Genomic DNA, 26,445 nt, shown 5'->3' on the forward strand with positions numbered 1-26,445 from the left:
AGTATAGTGTAGTATGTACTGTAAATTGGGTATGGAAGGTAAGTATAGGTAGGTTATACTCACAAACAAGGGTTACCATCCAGGTAACCACTATGAAGGAAGGTGAGGAGATTAGACCTGTCCCCACTCAGGATTAAGAAGTCGCTCTCTGTAGATCGGGGGTAAAAGGAAGAATTCCCCTCCACCAGGGGTGGAAACAACTGCAAAAGTAGTACAAAGGCGCCAACAGGGTAAAAACAATATTTCTTTAAAATGGATAAAATGAAGTAGGTAGCGGTGGACTTACCCCTCAAAAACAGACACAAAAAATTGCTGTTTTAAGCAAAAATACGTTTATTTACATAAACATTACACTCCAAACATTGTTTGGAGTATGTAAATAAACTTATTTTTGCTTAAAACAGCAATTTTTGTGTCTGTTTTGGAGGGGTAAGTCCACCGCTACCTACTTCATTTTATCCATTTTAAAGAAATATTGTTTTTACCCTGTTGGCACCTCTGTACTACTTCTCCGTTACAGTGTAGACAGCCTCTCTCCCAGACCCCCTTATTGTTGTGTAATATAGGGGTTCTACATAAGGAGAAACTACAGTTCTTTGTCCTGTAAATGGCAACCTCTACCATAATCCTCGGTATACCTTGGTTGCAACTACACTCCCCTCAGATCGACTGGGCTTCAGGTCAGCTACAGAGCTGGTCAGCCCATTGTCATCATCATTGTTTGGAGAAAGTTGCTGTTTGCGACACCAAGGTTCAGGTGAAAGGGGTGCCAATGCAGTACGCTGAATTTTCTGACGTGTTTTGTCCAAAATCGGCAGAGAAACTCCCGCCACATCGGAGCTTCGACTGTCCCATAGAGTTAAGATCAGGTTGTATGCCCCCTAGAGGCCATCTCTATAATCTGTCGGGGCCAGAGAAGCTGGCTATGCAGGAATACATTAAAGAAAATGTGGCCAAGGGCTTTATCCGTCCTTCCCGGTCACCAGCAGGGGCTGGGTTCTTTTTTGTACAGAGAAAGGACGGTGGGCTTCGATCTTGTATTGACTATCGGGGTTTAAATAAGATCACAGTGAAAAATCGCTATCCACTGCCTTTGACGATTTGTTTGCTCAGGTGACTAATGCCAGTATCTTCTCTAAGCTAGACCTACGAGGAGCGTACAACCTGGTACCCATTAGGGACGGTGATGAATGGAAGACGGCATTCAACACGCCCGATGGGCACTACGAGTATCTGGTCATGCCCTTAGGGTTGTGTAATGCCCCTGCAGTCTTCCAGGAGTTGATCAATGAAGTCTTTAGGGAAGTTCTGGGAAAATTTGTGCTAGTGTATCTGGATGATATACTGATTTTTCTCACCCAATCTAACAGAACATCGGAAACATGTGAAGTTCATTTTAAGAAAATTGAGGCAGAACTTGTTGTATGCGAAGTTAGAGAAATGCCTCTTTGAAGTCACTAAGGTCCTTTATTTAGGATAGATAATTTCCACTTTAGGTCTCTCCATGGATCCTGAAAAAAATCTCTGCTGTATTGGAGTGGCCTCAACTAGAGTTGGGCGAACTGTTAGTTGAACTGCAGCCGAACTGTTCGGCTGCCCAACCTGTCATGTCGCTGTGGCTCTTACTACTTCCGGGTCGCAATGACCCGGAGTAGTACGTCTGCGCAGGCCCGGCGGAGCGCGCCCTAGATCGCGCTCCCGTTGCCGGGCACTCTCTGCGCATGTGTGTGACGTCATGAGTGACGTCACACACATGCGCAGAGAGTGCCCGGCAACATATGTGGCCCGGCAACATATGTGATTGATCTCCCAGCCAGCATGAGAGGTGTGAGGTCATTTCATGTTTCTTTTTTGATTTGTTGAAGCCTGCTGTGCATGTGGATTCCTCCCCCCCCCCCCCCCTGTGATGATTGACGACCAACCTGAGTATGAGATCGAGAAGATTTTAGATTCTCGATTAGTGCAGAATTCTTTACAGTACCTGGTCCATTGGAAGGGGTATGGCCTGGAGGAGAGAACTTGGGTTCCGGAGTGCCGCATGCATGCCGAGGATCTAAAGAGAGAGTTTCATGAGTTACACCCTGAAAAGTCGTGTAAGAAGGGGGGGGGCAGTCAGCTGATCGGCCGGTCAGCTGACTCCAGCAGTGCTCCTGATTGGCTGAGTGACTGGGGCGGCGCTGTTGGGCTCTCTCAGTATATATAGGACCTGCCTGTCAGTAGCTCCTTGTCTGCTGTTGCAAATGCTACGTGTTAGCACTCAGACCTTAGTCAGATCCCAAAATGTGCTAGAACCAGCAGGAGCTGAGGATCCACACTTAGTCAGATTCTGTTGATCGCTAAAGTACTAATTGAATTGTATTATTTGTTATGACCTTCTGCTAGCCTTGACTACTCTTCTGCCTACTGATTCTGTGCTTCTGCCTATCTGATCCTGTTGCCGACTCAGCCTGAACACTACTCTGATTTAGCCTTCTGTCTTTGTACCGTATCTGTCCGTTTGTTGCCGAATCTGCTTGTCCGACTCTCCTGCCCTCACCAGTGTGCCTAGTCCCTGGTTAAGGATTCTCTGTACAGCTTAATCACCTGCTCCTCAGGTGACAAGTTGCCGCAGTACAGTCTGAATCACCTGCTCCTCAGGTGACCAGTAGCTGCAGTACAGTCTTAGTCACCTGCTCCTCAGGTGATTAGGAGCTGCAGTACAGTGTTGATCTCCTGCTCCTCAGGTGATTAGGAGCTGCAGTACAGTGTTGATCTCCTGCCCCTCAGGTGACCACCGGCTGCAGTGCAGTCTGAATCACCCGCTCCACGGGTGATCAGTATACGTTGTCTTACTGTGCACCACCCGCTCCTCGGTTGAACTGATTACTAGTTCACCTGCATCTCCGGCTTGCTGGAATGCTGATCCCTGTGTTCTATAGAGATATCTCCCTCTACTAGCTCCTCTGGGAAGTTGGTATCTCTATCTGTATTACTGTTGCACCAAACACCTATCTTTACATCTGGTTGTCCTGTGTCTCGCTATACTCGCATTATTGGTGATTCTGTAGATCACTACATAATCAGGTATAGCATCTGTATTATTGGTGATACTGCAGATCACCAATAATCAGAAAATCTGTTCTTACTGACACCAATCGTTACATAGTGTTTGTAAGTTGAATTATACACACCACAAATTTATAATAACTAAAAAATACAATTAATCCCTTCCAAAGCCCACTACCCCCACCCCAGTCACCAAACCATCACATTAAGAAAAAATACATAGTCGCCTTAGGGACTCAGCTTATTTTTAATATGTATGTCATGAGGGTGTATTACTGTTAATTCAGAACATAAAGGCTTGCAATTGACCATGCACACACAAAAGAAAACAAAACAGAAAAATTTGTGGTGAAAAAAAAATATACATAATTCACGTGTGAGAAGCAGCGATAAAGTTATGGCCAAACGAATGGGCGGAGTGCCGACCGGTGAAAATAGCTTTTGGTGTTAAGGGTAAAATGGCCTGTAGGCTGAAGTGGTTAAATAAACCTATTTCCAGATAACATCCTACATGCCAACTCTGCTCTGCTTACAATATTCTTCTGTCTTCTTCTCTTGGTCACTTCTTATTGCTGTTGCTTACAAGACTTCTCTCAATCCTCTCCCTTCTTCTGGAACACCCTTCCCTCAACACATCCACTGCTCACCCCACACTTACCTATTTTAGGTAAGAAAACTCACCCCTTCAGGCAATCCTACTCTCCTGTCTATCCTAACCTATCCCTTAGACCAGTGTTTCCCAACCTTTTTGAAGTCTTGATACATCATGTCAAATGCTTGATGTCTCTGACACATCACATATGTATAATAGAAAAAATACTAATAACATTCATGAAATGGATGGAAGGAGTGCATTATCCTCAATGCACTTAAAATGAAGCCTAAAACCTTTCAGGAAAATAAATAAAAATACTTAGCAGGACAGTTAGTAACCCTGCTCTCCTTGATTTGGATTAAACGTACAGCACCAGACAATTTGCACTGCATCTTATAGCCATAGTGTGCCCCCCCCCCCCCCCCCCCTCAAAAAAAAAAAAAGACTCAATATGGGTAGGTAGTTGCCCGAGTATAGGAAGTTTGGTTTTGGTGCCCCCGGTATAGGTATCCAGCTATAGGTGCCCTCAGTATAGGTAGCCAGGTGTAGGTGCCCCTGTATAGGTAGCCACGTGTAGGTGCCCTCAGTATCTGTATACTGGTGTAGGTGTAACCAATATAAGTAGCCAGGCTAAGGTGCTCTCAGTATAGGTAGCCAGGCATAAGTGCCCCCAATATAGGTAGCCACGTGTTTGTGCCCTCAGGCTCGGTATACTGGTGTAGGTGCATCCAGTAATGGTAGCCATGTGTAGGTGCCCCAGTATTGGTAGTCAGCTATAGGTGCCCTCAGTATACGTAGCCAACTGTAGGTGCCCGCAGTATAGGTAGCCAATTATAGGTGCCCCCAGTAGCATGCTGTCGGCGGTGACTCACTCACCAGCTCCATGTATTCCAGCGCTGATGTCACTCTTCAGCACCCCGCTCTGCCTCCCACCTCGCTGCTACATTCTGCCTGCCTCTCTGCTCATAGTTAGAGCAGGGCTGCAAAATAATGTCCAGCAATGTCTGCATTTGTGGACATCGACGGCATTCTCTTGTAGCTCTACTCTTACTAGAGAGAGAGTGGAGACACAGGACATGGTTGGGAAACAACTGCCTCAAACTTTTAGACTGTAAGGCCTTTTGGCCACGGCTCTCTTTCCAATTTGTCTCACAATACTGTGTAACATGTGTGCATACCCTCCCCTGTGTATAAATCTGTACCTGATGTGTTTACTGCATTAGCAGTAAGTCGTGTGTGTGTGTGTGTGTGTGTGTGTGTGTGTGTGTGTGTGTGTGTGTGTGTGTGTGTGTGTGTGTGTCTTGGTATACAGATCGCTGTCTACCTGGGATGATATGTTCTGGGGGTCTCGCGTCCCCCCTGCACACCTGGGCGGAGCTACAAACAGCCAATCAGATTCCACCCATTCAAGTGAATGGAAAAGGCTGCCATTCTCACAGTAATTGAGCCAGAGTCCCCACACTTGGCACAGTTGGTCACTTGGTGACCGAGGATCCAAATCCAGGAAAAGTGGGCGTAGCATAAAACAGCCAATCAAATTTCAGCTATTCAATTTAAATGGGAAAATGTAAACTGCAGCCATTCTTACTGTTAATCGCAGTGTTTTCAAACTTGGCACACTTGGTCACTGGGTGAATGAGATTAATATTCAGGAAAGTGGGTGGAGCCTACAGCAGGCAATCAAAAGTCACCTATTGATTTTCAAGGAGAATATTAAAACTGCTGCCATTCTTACACTGTTAAAGTGGACCTGAACTCTTGCACAGGCCCGAAGGTAAACATAGAGAAATGCACCCTGCGTGTATTTAAAGAGTTTAGCCTATCTAATTACCGCTCATGTGTGTCTAATCACAAGATGTAATTTGATCTTTCACCTTTGTCAGGTGACTGCCACAGCAGATAAGGCAGATAAGCTCATATGAAAGCACAGGGTTTTAACAATATGTCTGCCTCTATGAAAGCAGGAAGTAGAAACAGTACAGATTTTTTGCAGGACTTGTATTAGAAATGTTTTTTCTTTAAATGTTATTATGATGCTGCTTATTATTTAGAGCAGAAAGGAAGTTCTGAGTTCAAGTCCGCTTTAATGGCAGAGGCTTCATACTTGCTACACTCGGTCATTGGGTGACTGGGGTCCAAATTCACTAAAGGGGTGGGGCCACAAACAGCCAATCAGACTTTCTTGGTGGATAAACTGCTTCCATTCACACATTTTCAATGCCAGGAACCTGAACGCTCTCAAACTTGGTCATTGAGTGACTGTGTGTCAAGGTTACAAAAAAATAAAGTTCACTAGGAAAATATAAATTGCAGCCATTCTTACACTGTTACTGGCAGGGTTCTCAAACTTTGCACAGTTGGTCACTGAGTGAATGGGATGAATATTCAAGAGAGTGTGTGGAGCCTACAACAGCCAATTAAAATTCACCTGTTGATTTTCAAAGGGAATATTTACATTGCTGTCATTCTTACACTGTTAATAGCAGATGCTTCAAACCTGGTGCTGTTAGTCACTGGGTGACTGGGGTTCAAATTCAGAAAGGGGGCGGAGCCACAAACAGGCAATAAGATTTGTTTAATTTCAATGGGAATATACAAATTATTGATACCAAAAGCCCAAAGCTCATAAACTTGGTCATTGAGTGACTATGTCAAGGTTAGAAAAAGTGGGCGGAGCCAACAATTACATCTTTTTTTTCCAGGGGAAAATATAAACCACAGCCATTCTTACACTGTTAATGGCAGGGTTCCAAAACTTGACACAGTGGGCCACTGGGTGACTGGGATTAATATTCAGAAATGTGGGTGGAGCCAACAGCCAATCAAATTTCACCTATTGATTTTCAAGGGGAATATTTACATTGCTACCATTCTTACACTGTTAATGGCAGAGGCCTCTTACCTGATAGGTGACTGGGGTCCAAATTCACTAAAGGGGGTGGAGCCACAAACAGCCAATCAGATTTTTTACATTGATTTCAGCCATTCTGTTATTGGCAGGGTTCTCAAACGAGACACAGTTGGTCAATAGATGACTGGGATTGATAGTGGGTGGAACCTACAACAGGCAATCAAAATTCACCTATTGATTTTTAAGGGAAATATTGAAACTGCTGCCACTCTTACACTAATAATGGCAGAGGCCTCAAACCGGCTACAGCCGGTCATGAAGTGGCTAGGGTTCAAATCCACTAAAGGGGTGGAGCCACAAACAGCCAATCAGATTACTTTACTGGATAAACTACTTCCATTCACACAATTTTGATGGCAGAAACCCAAAAACTTAAAACTTGGTGACTGGGATTAATATTCCAAAAAGTGGGTGGAGCCTAAAAAGAAAACCAAAATTCACCTGTTGATTTTCAAGGGGAATATTTAAATTGCTGCCATTCTTGCACTATTAATGGCACAAGCCTCAAACCTGGTACAGTTGGTCATTGGGTCAATGGGGTTCAAATTCAGAAAAGGGGTGGAGCTACAAACAGCCAATCAGATTTGTTTCATCTCACTGGTAAATTACAAATTGATGCCAAGAACCTCAGAGCTCACAAACTTGGTCATTGAGTGACTGTGTGTCAAGGTTACAAATAGTGGGCGGAGTCAAAACCAAATTTCACTAGGAAAATATAGACTGTAGCCATTCTTAGACTGTTAATGGCAGGGTTCTCAAACTTTGCCCAGATGGTCACTTGGTGACTGAGATTAATATTATGGGGAAGTGGGTGGAGCCTATAATAGCCAATCAAAATTCACCTGTTAATTTTCAAGGGAAATATTTGAATTGCTTCCATTTCTGCTCTGTTAATAACAGATGCATCAAACCTGCTACAGTTGGTCATTGGGTGACTGGGGTTCAAATGCCGGTAAGGGGCAGAGCCACAAACAGCCAATCTGATTTGTTTAATTTCTGTGGGAATATACAAATTATTGATGACGAAGACCCCAAAGCTCACAAACTTAGTAATTGAGTGTTTGTGTGTTAGGGTTAGAAAAAGTGGCCGGAGCTAACACCAGCCAAATACATACCCGGGCAACGCCGATTCATCAGCTATTATTCATAAAAGTGGATGGAGCCTACAAAAGCCAATCAAAATGTATCTATTGATTTTCAAGGGGAATATTTCATTACTGCCATTCTTGCACTGTTAATGGCACGAGCCCCAAACTGGGTACAGTTATTTATTGGGTGACTGGGGTTCAAATTCAGAAATGGGGTGGAGACACAGCCCAGATTTGTTTCATTTCAATGCAAATTATTAATGCCAAAGACTGCAAAGCTCACAAATTTGGTCATTGAGTAATTGTCTGTTACTGTTAGAAAAAGTGGGCAAAGCAAACACCAGCCAAATACATACCCAGGCAATGCAGGGTCCTCAGTGGGCGGAGACAAATACAAATTTCACTGGGAAAACTGTAAACTGCAGCCATTCTTACACTGTTAACGGTAGGGTTCTCAAACTTTGCACAGTTGGTGACTGGGATTAATATTCATAAAAGAAGGTGGAGCCTACAAAAGCCAATCCAAATTCATGTATTGCTTTTCAAGGGGAAAGTTCAATTGCTGCCATTCTTGCACTGTTAAGGACAGGCTGCCATTCTTGCACTGTTAAGGAGACTTGCCTAAGGTCTCCTACTGAATAGGTGCTGGCTTACTGAACAGGCAGAGCCAAGATTTGAACCCTGGTCTCCTGTGTCAGAGGCAGAGCCCTTAACCATTACACCATCCAACCACCATTCAATGTGTAAAATAATATCAAAGCGCTATAGCTAATACACAATTAAAACGTCCCAATTGAGTGCACTACCACAAGGTCCGGCAAGACCTAAAAACCTGTACACAATCGCTTAAGCGCACATCCTAGTTCATATAAAAGTCCACATAAACATCAATCAGGAGTTCTCATATGCCGTTGTTATATGCAGTTTCTTGATCTCTTGTGCCACCATCACCATGGACACCCAACAGTAAACAGACTCACCAGATGTATTGGTCACTGCTAGACTGGCCAACCATGCACAAATCCAGGAGCCTCAGTACTTCAGGATCCTGGTACCGCTGTGATGCTGTCCTTTAAAAAGAATTAGAGAGAACACAGAAGGATAATTATTTTTAGGACGTGAAGAGGAGTCGTTGTTTGAAGAGGTACTTTGCATGGATAATGTGGAGAATGATGGTGGTCTAAAAGGACATCATCACAGCGGTACCAGGATCCTGAAGTACTGAGGCTCCTGGATTTGTGCATGGTTGGCCAATACATCTGGTGAGTCTGTTTACTGTTGGGTGTCCATGGTGATGGTGGCACAAGAGATCAAGAAACTGCATAGAACAATGGCATATGAGAACTCCTGATTGATGTTTATGCAGACTTTTATATGAACTAGGATGTGCGCTTAAGCGATTGTGTACAGCCACCATTCAAGCCTGATGTTCCCAACTGTAAGTCATTTATCTAATACTAGTAGACCTAAGCCCGTTACTATAATGGGCTCTAGGTCTGTCTTACAACCCCCTTCCCTTCCCACCCCTGTGACCTCCGCATGTCACTGTGCATGCACGTCCGCCCCGGCCCCGTTCTCCTCCTGTCCCGATGGCTGTCCGTGCTGCACATGCGCAGTAGCGCAAACGCACGGACACAGGGACATGGGACACTGAGACACTTGAAGATTATTATATAGGATGTTGTTCCATGGGGCTACGTCTGCATCTGGCCACCTATTACTGGAGGCTTCTGTGGCTACCTATACTGGGGGGCTGCAACTGGCTACTTAATATTGGGGGGCTCCTCTGGCTACCGTCTAGCAACAGTGTACTTGAGTCTATGGAGAGGGGAGCACAATCTTTACATCTTCGCCCTGAGAGCTATGTAGCCTAGAAACTGTCCTGTACGATCGTGTATCATATGGGCATTAAATCTACCAGCCCCTTTCTGTCTGCTTCCAGATTTCCCATGCTTTATTATTATTATTATTATTTATTTATTTATAAAGCGCCAACATATTCCGTGGCGCTGTACAATGTAAGAAAACAAACAAGGGATACATAATGGTACAGACAATGATATACATGAAAATATGAACACTGATACAAGATACAGCACTGCTGATTACAATTTGATTTAACAGGATGACTAAAATGTATAAATGTCTAACAGTGTGCAAGCAATTGAATTAATAACATTCCATGACACAAAAGGGTGAGAGCCCTGCCCTTGCAAGCTTACAATCTAAAGGAATGGGGTGGAAACAAGAGGTGGGGAAGTATACAGTATATGTACAGGCAGTGCGTAATTAGGTTATTTAGTGGGTGCATGGCCTAAGCTAGAGAATATGCTTGTCGAAAAAGGTGGGTTTTGAGGGAGCGTTTAAAGATTTCAAAGGTGGGAGAGTGGCGGATGTGTTGTGGAAGGGCATTCCAGAGTAGGGGTGAGGCACGTGAGAAGTCTTGTACACGTGAATGTGAGGAGGTAATTGTAGAAGAGGATAGAAGAAGCTTGTGTGCAGATCTGAGATTGCGGTTGGGTTGGTATCTGGAGACTAGTGAGGAGATGTACAGGGGAGAGAGATTGTGGAGAGCTTTGTAGGTTATGGTTAAGAGTTTGAACTGAATCCTCATTAATTGGTAGCCAGTGAAGAGCTTGACAGAGAGGGTCAGCAGAGGAAGAGCGAGAGGAGAGATGAATGAGTCGAGCAGCAGAGTTCAGTACAGAATTGAGCGGTGTTAGTCGGTTAGTTGGAAGTCCACCAAGCAATATATTGCAATAGTCCAATCGAGATATAATAAGAGCATGTACTAACATTTTGGTTGTGTCATGGGAGAGAAAAGGTCGGATACGTGCTATGTTTTTCAGTTGGAAATGGCAGGAGCTGGTTAGGGAGTTAATGTGAGGAGTAAATGAGAGAGAAGAATCAAATATTACCCCCAGGCACCGTGCTTTGGGAACTGATGTTATAGACGTGTTGTTAACATTTATTGTAATATCAGGCAAAGGGGTGGACAGGGATGGTGGAAAGACTATTAGTTCAGTTTTATTCATATTGAGTTTTAAGAAGCGAGAGGACATGAAAGAGGAGATAGCGGACAGGCAGTCGGAAACCCGTGTGAGGAGGGAGTTAAGGTCTGGGGCCGAGAGGTACAGTTGTGTATCGTCTGCATATAGGTGGTATTGGAAACCGAATGAGCTGATTAAGTTACCAAGACCGTGCATGTAGATGGAGAAGAGGAGGGGGCCGAGGACAGAGCCTTGAGGTACCCCTACAGACAGAGGATGTGAAGAGGAGGCCTGATCTGAATAAGAAACAGTGAAAGACCTTCCAGACAGGTAGGAAGATATCCAGGAGAGAGAGAGAGGTCCTTTATTCCTATAGATGAAAGGATCTGTAGGAGTAGAGTGTGGTCGACAGTGTCGAATGCTGATGACAGATCTAGAAGGATGAGTATGGAATAATAGCCTTTGGATTTAGCTGTGAGGAGATCATTAGCTACTTTGGTGAGTGCTGTTTCTGTGGAGTGGTTTGGCCGGAAGCCAGATTGGAACTGATCGAGCAAGGCATTTGCAGATAAATACTGACTTAGTTCAGCATGGATGTGGCGTTCAAGTAATTTAGATGCAAATGGAAGAAGTGACACTGGGCGGTAGTTAGCAAGTTCGGTGGGGTCTAGAGATGGTTTTTTAAGTAGTGGTGTTACAACAGCCCTCTTGAGTGAGGAAGGAAAAATTCCGGAGGAGAGGGATAGGTTAAACAGCGATGTTAGGGCAGGGATGAGGGATGTGGATAGCTGTGGAATGAGATGTGATGGGATAGGATCCAAAGAACAGGTGGTTAGATGGGATTTGGAGATAAGGGAAGAGTGCGAATGTTCGGAGAGTGGAGAGAAACTGGAAAGAGAGCAGTCAACAAGAGGAGTGGAGATGGAGTTTGATGTCTGCGTGGAAAACACACTACGGATTTTTGCAATTTTATCTGTAAAGTATGTTGCAAATTCTTCAGCTGATAAGCATGAAGGAGGAGGAGGAGGGGGTGGACGGAGAAGGGAGTTGAAAGTACTGAACAGGCGCTTTGGATTGTGCAAGTGGGAGGATATGAGGGAGGAGAAGTATGATTGTTTTGCAGAAGAGAGAGCGGTTTTAAACTTGTTCAACTCTTTTTTTGTAAGTAATGAAATCCTCATTAGTATTAGTTTTTCTCCAACGGCGTTCAGCTACCCTAGAGCACCCCTTTAGCTGTTTAGTAGCTTTGGTCAGCCAGGGTTGGCGACTGACACGGTGCGGGCGGACATTGGTGAGGAGTGTGATTTCATCCATGACTTGCGTGATTGAGCAATGATAGTGTGCAGCTGCTGAGTCAGGGTCAGTGAATGGTTGTGTGAGGAGAGGTGCCAAGCCATCAGAGACAGATTGCATGTCTATGTTGCGGTAGTTCCTGCGTGTATATGAGCGTGCTTGAGGCAGGGTGGTAGGAAGTGAGGAGGAGAGAGAGAAGTTTAGTAGGTTATGATCAGAGAGCGGGAGAGGAGAATTAGTGAAATCAGTGATAGAACAGAGACGAGTGAATATGAGGTCAAGTGTATGACCATTAGAGTGAGTTGGAGCAGTGGACCACTGACAGGCCGTAGGAGGAAGTAAGTGACAGAAGTTTAGTGGCGGCAGAATTGTTGGTGTCAACATGAATGTTAAAGTCGCCCATAATGATGGTAGGGATATCGGAGGACAGGAACTGGAGGAGCCATGCAGAGAAGTGATCTAGGAAGAAGGAAGAAATCTATTATTCTGCTTGACTCCCCTCTTTCCCCGCCTGCCTAGGGGACAGGAAGCTCAAGATTCAATGAAATAGCCACATCCTCCTACCTATCCTCAGTGCTTTACTGTCCCCTGGACAGGACAAGATGCCATTTCTAGATCTCCCAGGGGTCCAAGGGTAAGGCCTGCCTGCCTGTGGGAGTTCCTAGATTGGGACTCCGCATGGCGACCCATGTGCGTGGGGGATCCGAGCGGGTGACGGCTGGTAAAACGGAGACCTAGCAAGTGCTGATGCCTTCTGCAGGTCTCTGAAAGATCCATCACGTCCAGCCATAGATTGGAGCGCAGAGCGGTGGGCGGCGCTCTACACTGGAGGCTCCGGCAGAAGTTGACATTGTGGCTACCCGGAACTTATGCCGGAGGGGATGTGGACTCCATGCCTCTTGGGAATGCCGCACGTGTCTATTTCATACGCATAGACGCAGCGGCATAGTGTGCTGGATCAGCTTTCCCCTCAGCCATCTGCAATGGAGGATACCTCTCAGGGCAGGGAAACTGTGGCGCATTCTGACACCGACCAGGTAAGATCTTTTTTCGTCAGTACTTATGGGGCAAAGCTTTTTTATGTATGTACTCTAAGGCTACTTACACACTAAGACATTGCGTTAGGTGCTACGTTAAGGTCGCATAACGTGCCCCTAACGCAACGTATGGTGGTGTTGAAGTTGGACGTCAGATTGAGCTGCGTTATGCAGCTCTCAAAGCAGCCCCTCCAGGTTAGTGATAGGAAGTCCGGAACTTTTTAAGGATTCGGATCATTTGAATCGGATCATTGAAAAGATCCGGATCTTTGAACCAAATCATTTGAATCATTTTACTAGGGAAGCAGATTGGGTGAAATGACTAGCAGGACAGGACTTTTCCTGCACTGTACATTCTGTATGTTCCTGTTTCTTCCAGACAGACATACACTGTGAACCAAATCTTTCATTGTGATGATCCGGATGATTCGACTCACAAAAGAGATCCGGATCAAATGAACGATTCATTCATGATCCGGACAACACTACAGTCCCACCACCAGTCTCAGCAGTGCAGTGAATATTAATTAGCCATGTGGCTGGCCGCAGAGGAGGAGGGGAGACCTTCTCCTCCAACATTACTGAGCATGTGCAAACAGTCTAACGTGGCTTAGCTCAGTATAACGTACAGCATGCAGCACTTTGTTTAAACGTGCTGCGTTACTGTGTAACACAATGTGTGCACTGTGAACAGCACAATTTAATTTACAGTTCTGTGAGTTAGGCTGCGTTACAGGCTGCTGTAACATGGGACTTTAACGTCCCACTGTGAAACCAGCCTAACTCTTTGGCCTTGTTTTCTGCCTGTGTGTTTCAGAACTCCACGCTATTTGAAACCATGAAGGAATGTGGTATATGCCAGAAAAATCTTGCTCCTTCCTATCCCAAACCCTCGTGCAATGCCTGTATACTGCAAGTGGTAAAACATGAAAGTGGTGACATGTTTAATTATATGTCATCTAAGTTTCAGGAGCGTTTAGCAGAAAGGTTTTTGGCTGAAAAGGAAGCTCCTACCCTCCAATATTGGATACGGACTTACCTAGTATATTTGGGGCACAGAGGGTTGTGGATTCCTCCTTGGAGGAAATAAAGCATGTAGGGGAATCTTCCGTTCTGGAAGAAGAGACACCCAGAAGCTCTAATAGAGGAAAATGTAAACTGTTGCCTGAGCAGTCTAATGAATTGTTAGAGAACATGTGTATGGCTTTGAATATTCTTATTGATAAGCCTAAACCTGCTTCTATTGAGGGTGATATGTATTCAGAACAGGTAGTTCAGAAACAGGTTTTTTTTTTGCAGTGCACAAAACAATGGTGGCTTTAATTGTGGATGAATGAAAAGAACCTGATAAGAGGCTGTTTATTTCAAAATCATTCAAAAGGCGATATATTTTTTTTTCTTTAACAAAACAAGGCTGAATACAAAACAATTGAATACAAAAAAAGTAGTAACAGTCTGAGACAGTGTGCATAGGAATATATGTGAATGATTGTATGCAAGTTATTCATTTACAAAGGTAAATGTCATATATTGTTGCATAGGAGTCAGAGACTTGGTAAGTTACAGCAGAGGTGTTATGTTGATACAAATAAGTAATGTAGGCTAGAGGAATTTTATATATAAAACAGGAATAGCCAAATTTGCATATAACAGTAATACAGTGGGGACTTAGAGGTTAGTAATAAATGAATATTAATAGATATGAGCATGGGGAGAAGGCCTCTGGATTGAGTATACATTTTTCCCTTTATCCCTTACTAAATTAAATTTAGGGGCCCTGCCTCTTTGGATGTATATAAGTTTCTTGTATGGCAGGGAGTTGTTAGTTTTTTTTATCCTGTTGGTGACCAGAGGGGGCGTGGGCCCAAGCCATCTGCACGCCACCTCCAGGCTAGCCATAAACAGTGTTTCGGTCATGAGGGTCTTTAAAGAAGAGTCCAGACTTTCATCTTGTATGAATTTCAGCAAACACAGTATAGTGTCCATGTGAGGAAAATGCCAAACGCTCTGAAACCCCCAATAAGTCCTCACATATAGTATAGGGTCCAGTGGGACAGGGAATCCCATTTTAGCATGCAGAAATTTGTTAACTTGTGTGCAGTAATTTGCCACAGGGGGACACTCCCAAATTAGATGTAGAAATGATGGGGAGGTCGCTAGGCATTTGGGTCAAATGTCTGGTGAGTAGGGGCTTATAATTATGTAGTTTGTCAGGGGTAAGGTACGATTGATAAAGTATATATAATTAGTTCATACGGTCACATACGCATGGTGAGGATCTTTTAACTGCCATTAAGGCATCGTCCCAATTATCGTCCGCAATCTCAATACCAGTCGCCTCCCATTTTTGTCTGGATGGGATTGTTTTTTCCAGAGTTTTATTATCAATTCACACTTTGTATATATTGATTATGAGGTGAGGGCTGGGTGCATTGGAGATTAAGTCCATTACAGGTAGAGTGAAGGTGATATCCTTTTAATGTGGTAGACATTATCAAATGGTCTAAATGTCCTAAAATTGATGCTGCCATTTCAAAATTATCCAAAAATTCAGCTATTCCCTTTGAGGATACGGGTTTACTAAAAGATTTTTCAAATAGGAAAATGGAGACTATGCTCAAAAAAAGCCTGGAAGGCAATTTCTGCCTCGTTATCTCCTAATTTAGCAGCCACCTGCACTGCTAATTTAATTCTGTTAAATGGCTGCGGCGGAAATCCTCCACAAGCGTATAATTTGCGGGAACCCAGCAAAAGGTGCAACGCACCTGTAGAGGGAAATTCCTGTCGGCAGGTGGAGCTGTGGAGTGCAGAGGAACAGCTCCTCTGCCCTGCCACAGACGCCAGACAGGAATTGTACGAAGGGAAGAATAGCAGGGCAAGATGGCCCTGAAAGAGAGAGATCAAAGCAACAGAGGGTATGTGTGTCCACCAATCTAGTCGCCATCCTGCGACGATGAACACACAACCATGAAGATCAGGTGAGAAAGCAATCGCAGGGGATGGCGATTGCTAACAGCGACAAAAGACAGAATAAGCACAGAGGAGGAATGTATGTGTGTGCACCAATCTAGTCTCCAACCTGCGACGGTGGACACACAACAGAGGAAACCGAGGGAGAACGCAAAAGGAAAGGAAAATAATAAATGCTAACTAAACGCGAACACCACACTCATTCACAACAGCGAACGCGTTTTCTGCGCGGTCTCCGCGTGTTAAGCACAACAGAGACAAGCACGCCTAACTAACCACCGACAGACAAACATAAAACAGAGGACGCGAGCGCTTGCTTAACAGTTACCTCACCGAGCCTCCAGCAAGCGTTCGTAGCAGACAAGACAGGTACACAAAAACAGGGATCAGTGCGAGATACGATCCACTGCTCTTTCCGCCAGAGCGAGTGCGACCTAAGTAAGGCAACAGAGCTAGCAGGATCCACTGCTCTTACCGTCAGAGCAAGTGCGATCCAAGTAAAGCAAGGGAGTTGCAGACCAGAAGGATCCACAGCCGCTACTGCTAGAGGCTAATGTGATCCAAGCACGACAGACAGAACAGAAGGGCCTACCAGTAACAACCGCTGTTCTGGTTAGCACCCCACAGGCAGACAGAACAGGCAATACAAATAATACAATCCTGACTGCCCTAGCAAGGATGCCTAGTGCAGTCCCAGGGATTACTCTAAGCTAATCTTCAAACAATAAGCAAGGCTGACACTCCAGGAGAGTTTCACAGGACAAACCCTTATGACCAGCGACTTACTGTGGAATCACATGGTATATATAGAGCAAGCCTACAAAGGATGTGGCTAGGCAATTTGCATGACAAACATATGCAAATTCCTCAGCAGCAGCAAGCTGCAAAACTGACAAAAGGTCTCTCTTCCAGAGACCTGCAGAATGCAGACCTGAACAGTGGTCAAAAAGCTGCCTGCCTGCGCAGGCAACTGAGCGGATCATTACACTAGCCTTAAGTTAGCCGCTAAGTTCCTTGCGGATGCTTCTAGTGAGGCTGTCAAAATTTCTGCTAGGAGTCTAGCGTTGATCAATTATGTTTGCAGATTTTTATGGCTAAAAAATTGGGAAGGTGATATGGCAACTAAGGTGAAACTTTGTGGCCTCCCATTTGCAGGAGACCTGTTGTTCAGCCCTTGAGCAAGCTCTAGAAAGGGCAGCTGAAAAGAGAGACTTTTCCTCCTCCTAAAGAAAAAAACAGGCTCCCAGAAAAAGATTTCGGGGCTCCAGAAAAAATTAGATTGAAGGAACCGAATAAAAAATGGCATGCGAAAAAGGCCTTAAAGCCAAAGGCTTCCTCTTCAATCCTCAAATACCCCAACACAATCCAATACTGAACAATGACTATGTTCACGTGGGAGGCAGGTTGAAAGCATTTTTCCCCGGCCTGGCAAAAAATTTCAAAAAGCAAATACATTTGCCAGACAATCAGGGAAGGGTACATAATTCAAATTTCCAGGAAACCTCCAAAACATTTCAGAATGAAACGTTTTTTTGCAGTCCCCATTGAAGCAGTCTGCTATGGAAAAAACTGTGGGAAATCTTTTCTAGAAGGGAGTTGTGGAAGAGGTTCCAGTTCAGGAGAGAGGAGGGGGTTTCTACTCCACTCTCTTCCTGGTTCTAAAGCCGAACATAGATTTTCGCCTGATTATAAATCTTTGTTTTTTGAACCGTTTTGTAAAATGCAAAAAAGCTTTGCATGGAATCAATTACTTCCACAATTCAGCTTCAGGGAAAGGATTACTTCATGGCGTCCATAGATCTTATGGACGCATATTATCATGTACCCATTCTGCTGGCTCACTGGAAATATCTGAGAGCAGCAGTTTGCATTCGATCCCAGGTCCTTCACATGCAGTTCAAGGCACTCCCCTTAGGGATTTCAAGTTCTCCCAGGAGCTTTACAAAGATCATGATAGAGGTTGCAGCCCATCTGAAAATGCAGAAGATCATTATAGTACCTGTGAATAAACATTTGTGAATAAACTTTAAAATTTGTGAAACTGTACAAACAAGGCAGACAGGGAATAGTCAAAATCCAGGCAGAGGTCAGTGCAGGCGTCAGGCTGAACGTAATCAAAATAAAGGCAAAAATCAGTAACAGTAAGGCAGAAGCACTTAGCTCAGAAACAGTTGGGAAACAATTGGCTATATTGTCATCCTGTGCTTTCAAGCAGTGATGCTCACAGGATGCTTTCACAAGTGAACACGAGTGATTACTCGTGATTCAAATGAGGTTTCATTGGTGCAGGTGTGCAGCGGGGTTACAAGGGGTTATTTACCCATAATTCCGCCATCCGCCCTGCATTTCAAAGAGCTTGCACTTGTCCTATTGGGCGCATTGCAAGCCTCACACAGACACACTTCTTCCTTCAAGCCGGAAAGAGGAAGTGCGCCGATGTGAGGCTTGCAACGCGACCAATAGGATGCAAGCAAGGTAAATGTAGCGGAATGGTGGCGGTGCAATCAGCACAACGGAGCGGATTCACAAGGGTCCTGTGAGGCAATCCATGCCAAAGGACCCGACATGTTTTATCGGCCACTACCGACTTTCTCAATGGAGTGTTGCTAAAGCATAGAGTGTCCTTATGCATGCTAAATGCACACATTCTCACTAATCAGGCTGGCGCTTTCAAAGTTACATAGTTATTTTGGTTGAAAAAAGACATGCGTCCATCGAGTTCAACCAGTACGAAGTACAAAACTAGCCTGCTCCCTCACATATCCCTGTTGATCCAGATGAAGGTGAAAAAACCCTTACAAGGCATGGTCCAATTAGTCCCAAAAGGGAAAAATTCCTTCCCGACTCCAGATGGCAATCAGATAAAATCCCTGGATCAACATCATTAGGCATTACCTAGTAATTGTAGCCATGGATGTCTTTCAACGCAAGGAAATCATCTAAGCCTCCTTTAAATGCAGGTATAGAGTTTGCCATAACGACTTCCTGTGGCAATGCATTCCACATCTTAATCACTCTTACTGTAAAGAACCCTTTCCTAAATAAATGGCTAAAACGTTTTTCCTCCATGCGCAGATCATGTCATCTAGTCCTTTGAGAAGGCCTAGGGACAAAAAGCTCATCCGCCATGCTATTATATTGCCCTCTGATGTATTTATACATGTTAATTAGATCTCCTCTAAGGCGTCTTTTCTCTAGACTAAATAAACCCAGTTTATCTAACCTTTCTAGGTAAGTGAGACCTTCCATCCCACGTATCAATTTTGTTGCCGGTCTCTGCACCTGCTCTAAAACTGCAATATCTTTTTTGTAATGTGGTGGTTCTGGGGACTCGTGACCGGCAGCCAATGGGAGAGGATGACAGTGACACACTGTGTAAAGTGTAGTAAGCAATTTATAAGCAAATTATATTGACTGATATATGGTAGCTGGTGCTACAAAGCACAAATTGTGCTGCAAAACTTCCCCCCCCCCCCCCCCCCCCCCACACACCAAAAAAAACCACAACAAAAAACCTGTATCTATTCTCAAAAAGACTGGTAATAGCAAGGTAGTGGGTATCTAGTAATATCACGAAAAGAGACCAATACCTGTATGCTTCTACTTAACTGGAGCAACTATATATTTACATACATACAGTGCTGCCCATAATTATTCATACCCCTGGCAAATTTTGACTGTTACTTTTATTCAACTACCAAGTACTTTTTTGCCTGGAAACTACATAGGTGTCAAATTTTTCAGCGTTTATTTACATTAGAGCAAAAAGTGTCCAGTCCAACATTTATACCCTTTTCAATATTTAATAGAAAAGCCTTTATTGGCTATTACAGCAATTCTCCTTTTTTTACACCAAATAAAGGAAACCTCATTGCAACCAAACAATTCAATTTTTGTTTTATCTGACCATAACACAGAAGACCAGAAGTCGTCGTCTTTGTCCAGATGAGCATTTGCAAAGGCCAAGTAGGCTTTTGTAGGCCTTATCTGGAGAAGTGGCGTCCGTCCTCCTTGGTCTGCATCCGTGGAACCCAGCAGTGTACAGTGTCCGTTGGATTGTCTGCCTTGAGACATTGCCACCAGCAGAGCCCAGATTCACCAGGATGGCCTTGGTGGTGATCCTTAGATTCTTTTTCACCTCTCTCACTATCCTCCTGGCCAGCACAGGTTTTACTTTTGGCTTCCGACCACGTCCTCTAAGATATTCCACAATGTGGAACATCTTGTATTTTTTTAGATAATACTTTGCACTGTAGCCAATGGAACTTGAAAACATTTAGAAATGGCCTTGTAACCCTTTCCTAACTTGTGAGCAGCTACAATGTGCTGCTGCAGGTCCTCACTGAGCTCCTTTGTCTTAGCCATGACTGTCTAGAAACCAATTGCAGAGAGCTGCTGTTTTTCTCCTGTTGAGTTGATTAAAACAGTTGTTCCCAATTAATCAGGGTAATTAGGATGCTTTAGAACAACTTGGACTATTAGGAATGGTATAGCACTTTGGTTGAACAGACTTAACCTCCTTGGCAGTATCGAGCTCAGCTCGTCCATGACCGCCGGAGGGCGCCGCTCAGGCCCTGCTGGGCCGATTTTCATAAAACATTTTTTTAAAACACACAGCAAGCACTTTGTGTGCTGCGTGTTGTGGACGATTGCCTCTGTTCACCGCCGGTGTGCTGCTACCCGCCGCGTAACCGCCCCCCCCCCCAGACCCCTGCGCAGCCTGGCCAATCAGTGCCAGGCAGCGCTGCGGGGTGGATCGGGACTCCGTCTGACATCGATGACATCATCGCGATCGTTGTAATGGCAGCGGGGAAAGCCCTTAACACTAGATTTACCAGGGCTGCGCAAATTTGCGTTAATTCCCTGGAGCTCACACCTAGTAGCACCCCTGCTGAGTTTTTTAACATGCTATCAACTCCATTGTTCTCTTTCTTTTGTTCTGAAAACAAGCACATTTCCATTTGTGTACTTGAACTAAATCACTTTGGGTCTAAGTTACTCTATTTGACCACCTCCCATCCCCCACAACCAGAGAATTCTGTTCTTTGTGCTGCTAATGTTATCCTATGTGTCTGTGCACACTGGAGCAATGAGGTTTTGTAAAAAACCCCATTGCATTACATTGGGAAGAGCTTTTGAAACCTCTAAAAGCTCTTCCCAATGTAATGCTATGGGTTTTTTTTTTTTACAAAACCTCATTGCTCCAGTGTGCACAGACACTCACTGCTGCCTGGTAAATGCTTGTTGCTGCCTAATAACTGATCACTGCTGCCTGGTATCTGATCACTGCTGCCTGGTATCTGATCACTGCTGCCTGGTATCTGATCACTGCTGCCTGGTATCTGATCACTGCTGCCTGGTATCTGATCACTGCTGCCTGGTATCTGATCACTGCTGCCTGGTATCTGATCACTGCTGCCTGGTATCTGATCACTGCTGCCTGGTATCTGATCACTGCTGCCTGGTATCTGATCACTGCTGCCTGGTATCTGATCACTGCTGCCTGGTATCTGATCACTGCTGCCTGGTATCTGATCACTGCTGCCTGGTATCTGATCACTGCTGCCTGGTATCTGATCACTGCTGCCTGGTATCTGATCACTGCTGCCTGGTATCTGATCACTGCTGCCTGGTATCTGATCACTGCTGCCTGGTATCTGATCACTGCTGCCTGGTATCTGCTTGCTGATGCCTGGCAACTGCTCGCTGCTGCCTGGTAACTGATCACTGCAGCCTGGTAAATGCTTGTTCCTGCCTGGTAAATGCTTGTTCCTGCCTAATAACTGATCACTGCTGCCTGGTAACTGATCACTGCTGCCTGGTATCTGATCACTGCTGCCTGGTAAATGCTTGTTGCTGCCTAATAACTGATCACTGCTGCCTGGTAACTGATCACTGCTGCCTGGTATCTGATCACTGCTGCCTGGTATCTGATCACTGCTGCCTGGTATGTGATCACTGCTGCCTGGTATCTGATCACTGCTGCCTGGTATCTGATCACTGCTGCCTGGTATCTGATCACTGCTGCCTGGTATCTGATCACTGCTGCCTGGTATCTGATCACTGCTGCCTGGTATCTGATCACTGCTGCCTGGTATCTGATCACTGCTGCCTGGTATCTGATCACTGCTGCCTGGTATCTGCTTGCTGATGCCTGGCAACTGCTCGCTGCTGCCTGGTAACTGCTCGCTGCTGCCTGGTAACTGCTCGCTGCTGCCTGGTAACTGCTCGCTGCTGCCTGGTAACTGCTCGCTGCTGCCTGGTAACTGCTCGCTGCTGTCTGGTAACTGCTCAGACACAGTGCACAGACACATAGGATAACATTAGCAGCAGATTTAAAAACTCAAAACGCTCAGAAAAACTCCTGGTGTGCACCAGGCCTATGAGTACAAGGTAATGCATAGTCAGTCACTGGATGGGAGTCTGCTAAGGTTTGTCATTGCCATAATACATATGATATTTATATAAACCCACGACGGACAATTTCTTTACTTCACTGTCACTGTCGCACAGACTGCTGCAGCGCAAAACAATGCTATTGGGCACAGTGAATAAAGTCCGGTGTGAACTTCCACCGCTTGCAAAAGACACTGCACAGCGAGAGGTATTATTATTATTTATTGTATTTATAAAACGCCAACATATTACGCAGCGCTGGACACTAATTTAGGTTACAGACAATATTTAGGGGTGACATACAGCAATAAGACAATACAGGAATACATGCAAACCAGATCACGCAGCACAGTATGAGTACAAGGTAATGCTTAGTCACTGGATGGGAGCATGGAGATTAGGCAAGTTAGGTTCACTCAAATGGGTTCACAGTAATGGAAGTGCATGATCAGGTAGGACACAAAAGGAGGAGGACCCTGCCCAAAGGCTTACAATCTAGAGGGAGAGGTAGGGACACGAAAGGTAGGGGACCAGAGTTCAGCTGTGGGTTTAGAGCAATTGTGAGGGGTGCTAGGCCAGAGTGAAAAGGTGAGTTTTGAGGGCCTTCTTGAAGGTGTTGAAGGAGGGGGCTGCCCTAATGGGTGGAGGTAGGGAGTTCCATAGTGTTGGAGCTCTTGAGAAGTCCTGGAGGCGTGCATGGGACTGGGTGATGCGGGGGACGGTCAGGCAAAGTTCATTGGAGGAGAGGAGTGAGCGGCTTGGTGTGTATCGATAACGTTTATAGATATTGGTTTCGCGCGAAAATTCTCGTTTCCGCGCAAAACGGTATCGTTTCACGTGAAAATTCACGATCGCGCAAAACCAAAAATTCTGTTTTATTTTTCAGTGTTTCAAACTTTACAGAGTTTACAGCGTTTGCAGACCCAGTGTCCATCGTCCCTGCATTTGGCACAGGTGAATTTTTTACATGTTGCACAGGTAAACCTGCTGCGATTCCTGTTGCAGCGCTCTTGCACCTGGCACTGTGTTGTCGGTACAGTCCCTGGCACAGCAGCTGCAACAGCTTCAGCAGCCCGCCTTTGTGCCAATATTTCCTTGTGCTGCATAAATCGGCAACGGAGTTCCTTAGCTAGAAGACTCAGAAACAATCTTCTTTTGCCTGTCCACCCTGTACATGCCTTGTACAAAATGTAGGCATTCACCACCGCCAGGTCCAGCATATTGTAAAAAACTGCTACTGGCCACCTGCGTGTTGCTGCTCTTACGGAATACATCCGTGCCATTTGGTCCAACACGTCTACACCATACTGTAAAAGCAGAGAGAGAAAGAGACATGAGTATATGTGCTTTTTTTCTATAGGCCTGTATAGTACACATCAGAAAACATTGTAGCACTGGCAGGGGCGTTCCTTGGGTCCTTGGAGATCGGGGCACCTGTGCGCCCCCCCCCCCCGTTCCCCTCCCCCCCGCCCAGCCAGCAGCGTCAGACCTCGATCAGCCGGCGACCAGTTAGAGTGGGCGCTAGGACCTACCTAGCGGACACCGCTGATATGCGGAAGTGACATCACTTCCGCATATTTGCGCCTGGCACCCGCTCTAACTGGTCGGGTCGCCCGCTGATCGAGGTCTGATGCTGCTGGCGAGTGACAGCAGGGACCCCCAGTTAGGTAGTGAGTGACAGCAGGGACCCCCGTTAGATAGTGAGTGACAGCAGGGAACCCAGGTTAGATAGTGAGTGACAGGGACCCCCGTTAGGTAGTGAGTGACAGGCGCCCCCTCACCTCGCAGCCAGCAGCGTCAGACCTCGATCAGCGGGCGACCTGACCAGTTAGAGCGGGCGCCAGGCGCAAATATGCGGAAGTGATGTCACTTCCGCATAACAGCGGTGTCCGCTAGGTAGGTCCTTGCGCCCACTCTAACTGGTCGCCGGCTGATCGAGGTCTGACGCTGCTGGCTGTCTGGCAGCGGGAACAGCTGCGGCGGCCGGGGGGGGGGGGTGGTTTGACAGCGGGGCCGTTCTTCCCGCGTGTCCTTGTCATCAAATCGAAGGTGTTGCATATTATTATTATTATTATTATTTATTGTATTTATAAAGCGCCAACATATTACGCAGCGCTGAACATTAATTTAGGTTACAGACAATATTTAGGGGTGACATACAGCAATATGACAATACAGGAATACAAGAAAACCAGATCACACAGCACAGTATTAGTACAAGGTAATGCTTAGTCAGTCACTGGATGAAGCATGGAGATTAGGCAAGTTAGGTTCACTCAAATGCATGGCATGGGTTCACAGTAATGGAGGTGCCAGATCAGGTAGGACACAAAAGGAGGAGGACCCTGCCCAAAGGCTTACAATCTAGAGGGAGAGGTAAGGACACGAATGGTAGGGGACCAGAGTTCAGCTGTAGGTTTAGAGCACTTGTGAGGGGTAGTAGGCCAGAGTGAAAAGGTGAGTTTTGAGGGCTTTCTTGAAGATGTTGAAGGAGGGGGCTGCCCTAATGGGTGGAGGTAGGGAGTTCCATAGTGTTGGAGCAGCTCTTGAGAAGTCCTGGAGGCGTGCATGGGACTGGGTGATGCAGGGGGCGGTTAGGCGAAGTTCATTGGAAGAGCGGAGTGAGCGGCTAGGTGTGTACCTCTGAGTAAGATCGGAAATGTAGGTTGGACAGGTTTTGTGGACAGATTTGTAGGTCAGACACAGTATCTTGAACCTGATTCTGGACTGGATAGGAAGCCAGTGGAGGGATTCTAGGAGGGGGTCTGCCGTGGTGGAGCAATGGGAGCAGTGGATAATTCTGGCTGCAGCATTCATGATGGACTGCAGTGGGGCTGTTCGGGTCATAGGGAGACCAGACAGCAGGGCATTGCAGTAGTCAAGGCGGGAAATTATGAGGGCATGGATGAGGAGTTTGCTGGTGGCAGAGGTCAGGAAAGGGCGAATCTTACAGATGTTACGAAGGTGGAAGTTGCAGGACTTTGTGAGGTTTTGGATGTGGGAAGTGAAGGAGAGTGCGGAGTCCAGGGTGACACCCAGACAGCGGGCTTGAGAGGTAGGGCGAATGGTAGTGTGGTTAACAGTGACATGCACATCTGGGAGGTTCGTGGATGGCCGGGGTGGGAAGATCATAAATTCCGTTTTGTCTAGATTTAGTTTCAGGAACCTAGCAGACATCCAGGAGGAGATGGCGGATAGGCAGGAGGAGACCTTGTCCATGGTAGTGGTGGATATGTCAGGGGTGTGGAGGTAGATCTGGGTGTCATCTGCATACAGATGGTAGTTAAAACCCATGGAGGAGATAACCTTGCCAATGGAGGATGTGTATAGGGTGAACAGTAGGGGGCCAAGGACCGAACCTTGGGGGACTCCCACCGAGAGGTGGTTGGGGGTGGACGAGGACTCATTGAAGGTGGTCGTGATAATTAGATTATTAGATTTGTTTTATATCAATGCAAATTATTAATGCCAAAGACCGCAAAGTTCACAAACTAGGTCATTGAGTAATTGTGTTAGGGTTAGAAAAACTGGGCGGAGCCAACACCAGCCAAATATGTACCTGGGCAATGCCGGGCCATCAGCAAATATGTTTTTATTATTCAAATTTATGTTCCTATTGTTTTTGTCTTTCAGAGTGCAAGCTATAGCAATTGGACAAGCTCTTGTTGATGGTCGATGGTTAGACTGCCTTACCCACCATGACCAACTTTTTCGAGATGAGTATGCCTTGTACAGACCTCTTCAGGTAAACCAACTTTTAATTCATGCACTTGCTCCATATTTTAAGGTTTTTTTTTTTTTTTTTTTTTTTTTTTTTTTTTAAATTTAGCAAATTATAACATACTGTGTTATTTACAGCAAAACCCAAGTCTAGGTACAACCCCTCTTTACCCGAAATTAAGACATTCCCAAAAGTAAGCTCTAGCAGGAATTTTGAGCATGCTTGAAATATAAGCCCTACTCTGAAAGTAAACCCTAGCAGCAGTAAGGGGAACGCATGGCAACTTGTGTTATCACTGGAGCCGATGGTGTGGGCAGGAACATGGCTCCATTATTGGGCCAATCACTGCACTTGCTGCTACTCAGAAACAGAGCCATGATCTGACACCATCAGCGCCAG

General features: G+C 45.4%; 1 protein-coding gene across 2 annotated transcripts in view; it reads left to right on the forward strand.

The window, feature by feature from the left end:
• The window catches only part of LOC137543869 (1-phosphatidylinositol 3-phosphate 5-kinase-like), a 49,125-nt gene that overhangs the window by 21,690 nt on the left and 990 nt on the right, over nt 1–26,445 (forward strand). For both annotated transcript variants that reach the window (XM_068264939.1, XM_068264940.1), the window contains exon 3: nt 25,959–26,070. In XM_068264939.1, coding sequence (XP_068121040.1) covers nt 25,959–26,070 — 112 coding nt within the window. The remainder of the gene's footprint in view (nt 1–25,958; nt 26,071–26,445) is intronic.

This window comes from Hyperolius riggenbachi, unplaced genomic scaffold, assembly GCF_040937935.1.
Source record: "Hyperolius riggenbachi isolate aHypRig1 unplaced genomic scaffold, aHypRig1.pri scaffold_274, whole genome shotgun sequence".
In the NCBI taxonomy this organism is placed as follows: Eukaryota; Metazoa; Chordata; class Amphibia; order Anura; family Hyperoliidae; genus Hyperolius; species Hyperolius riggenbachi.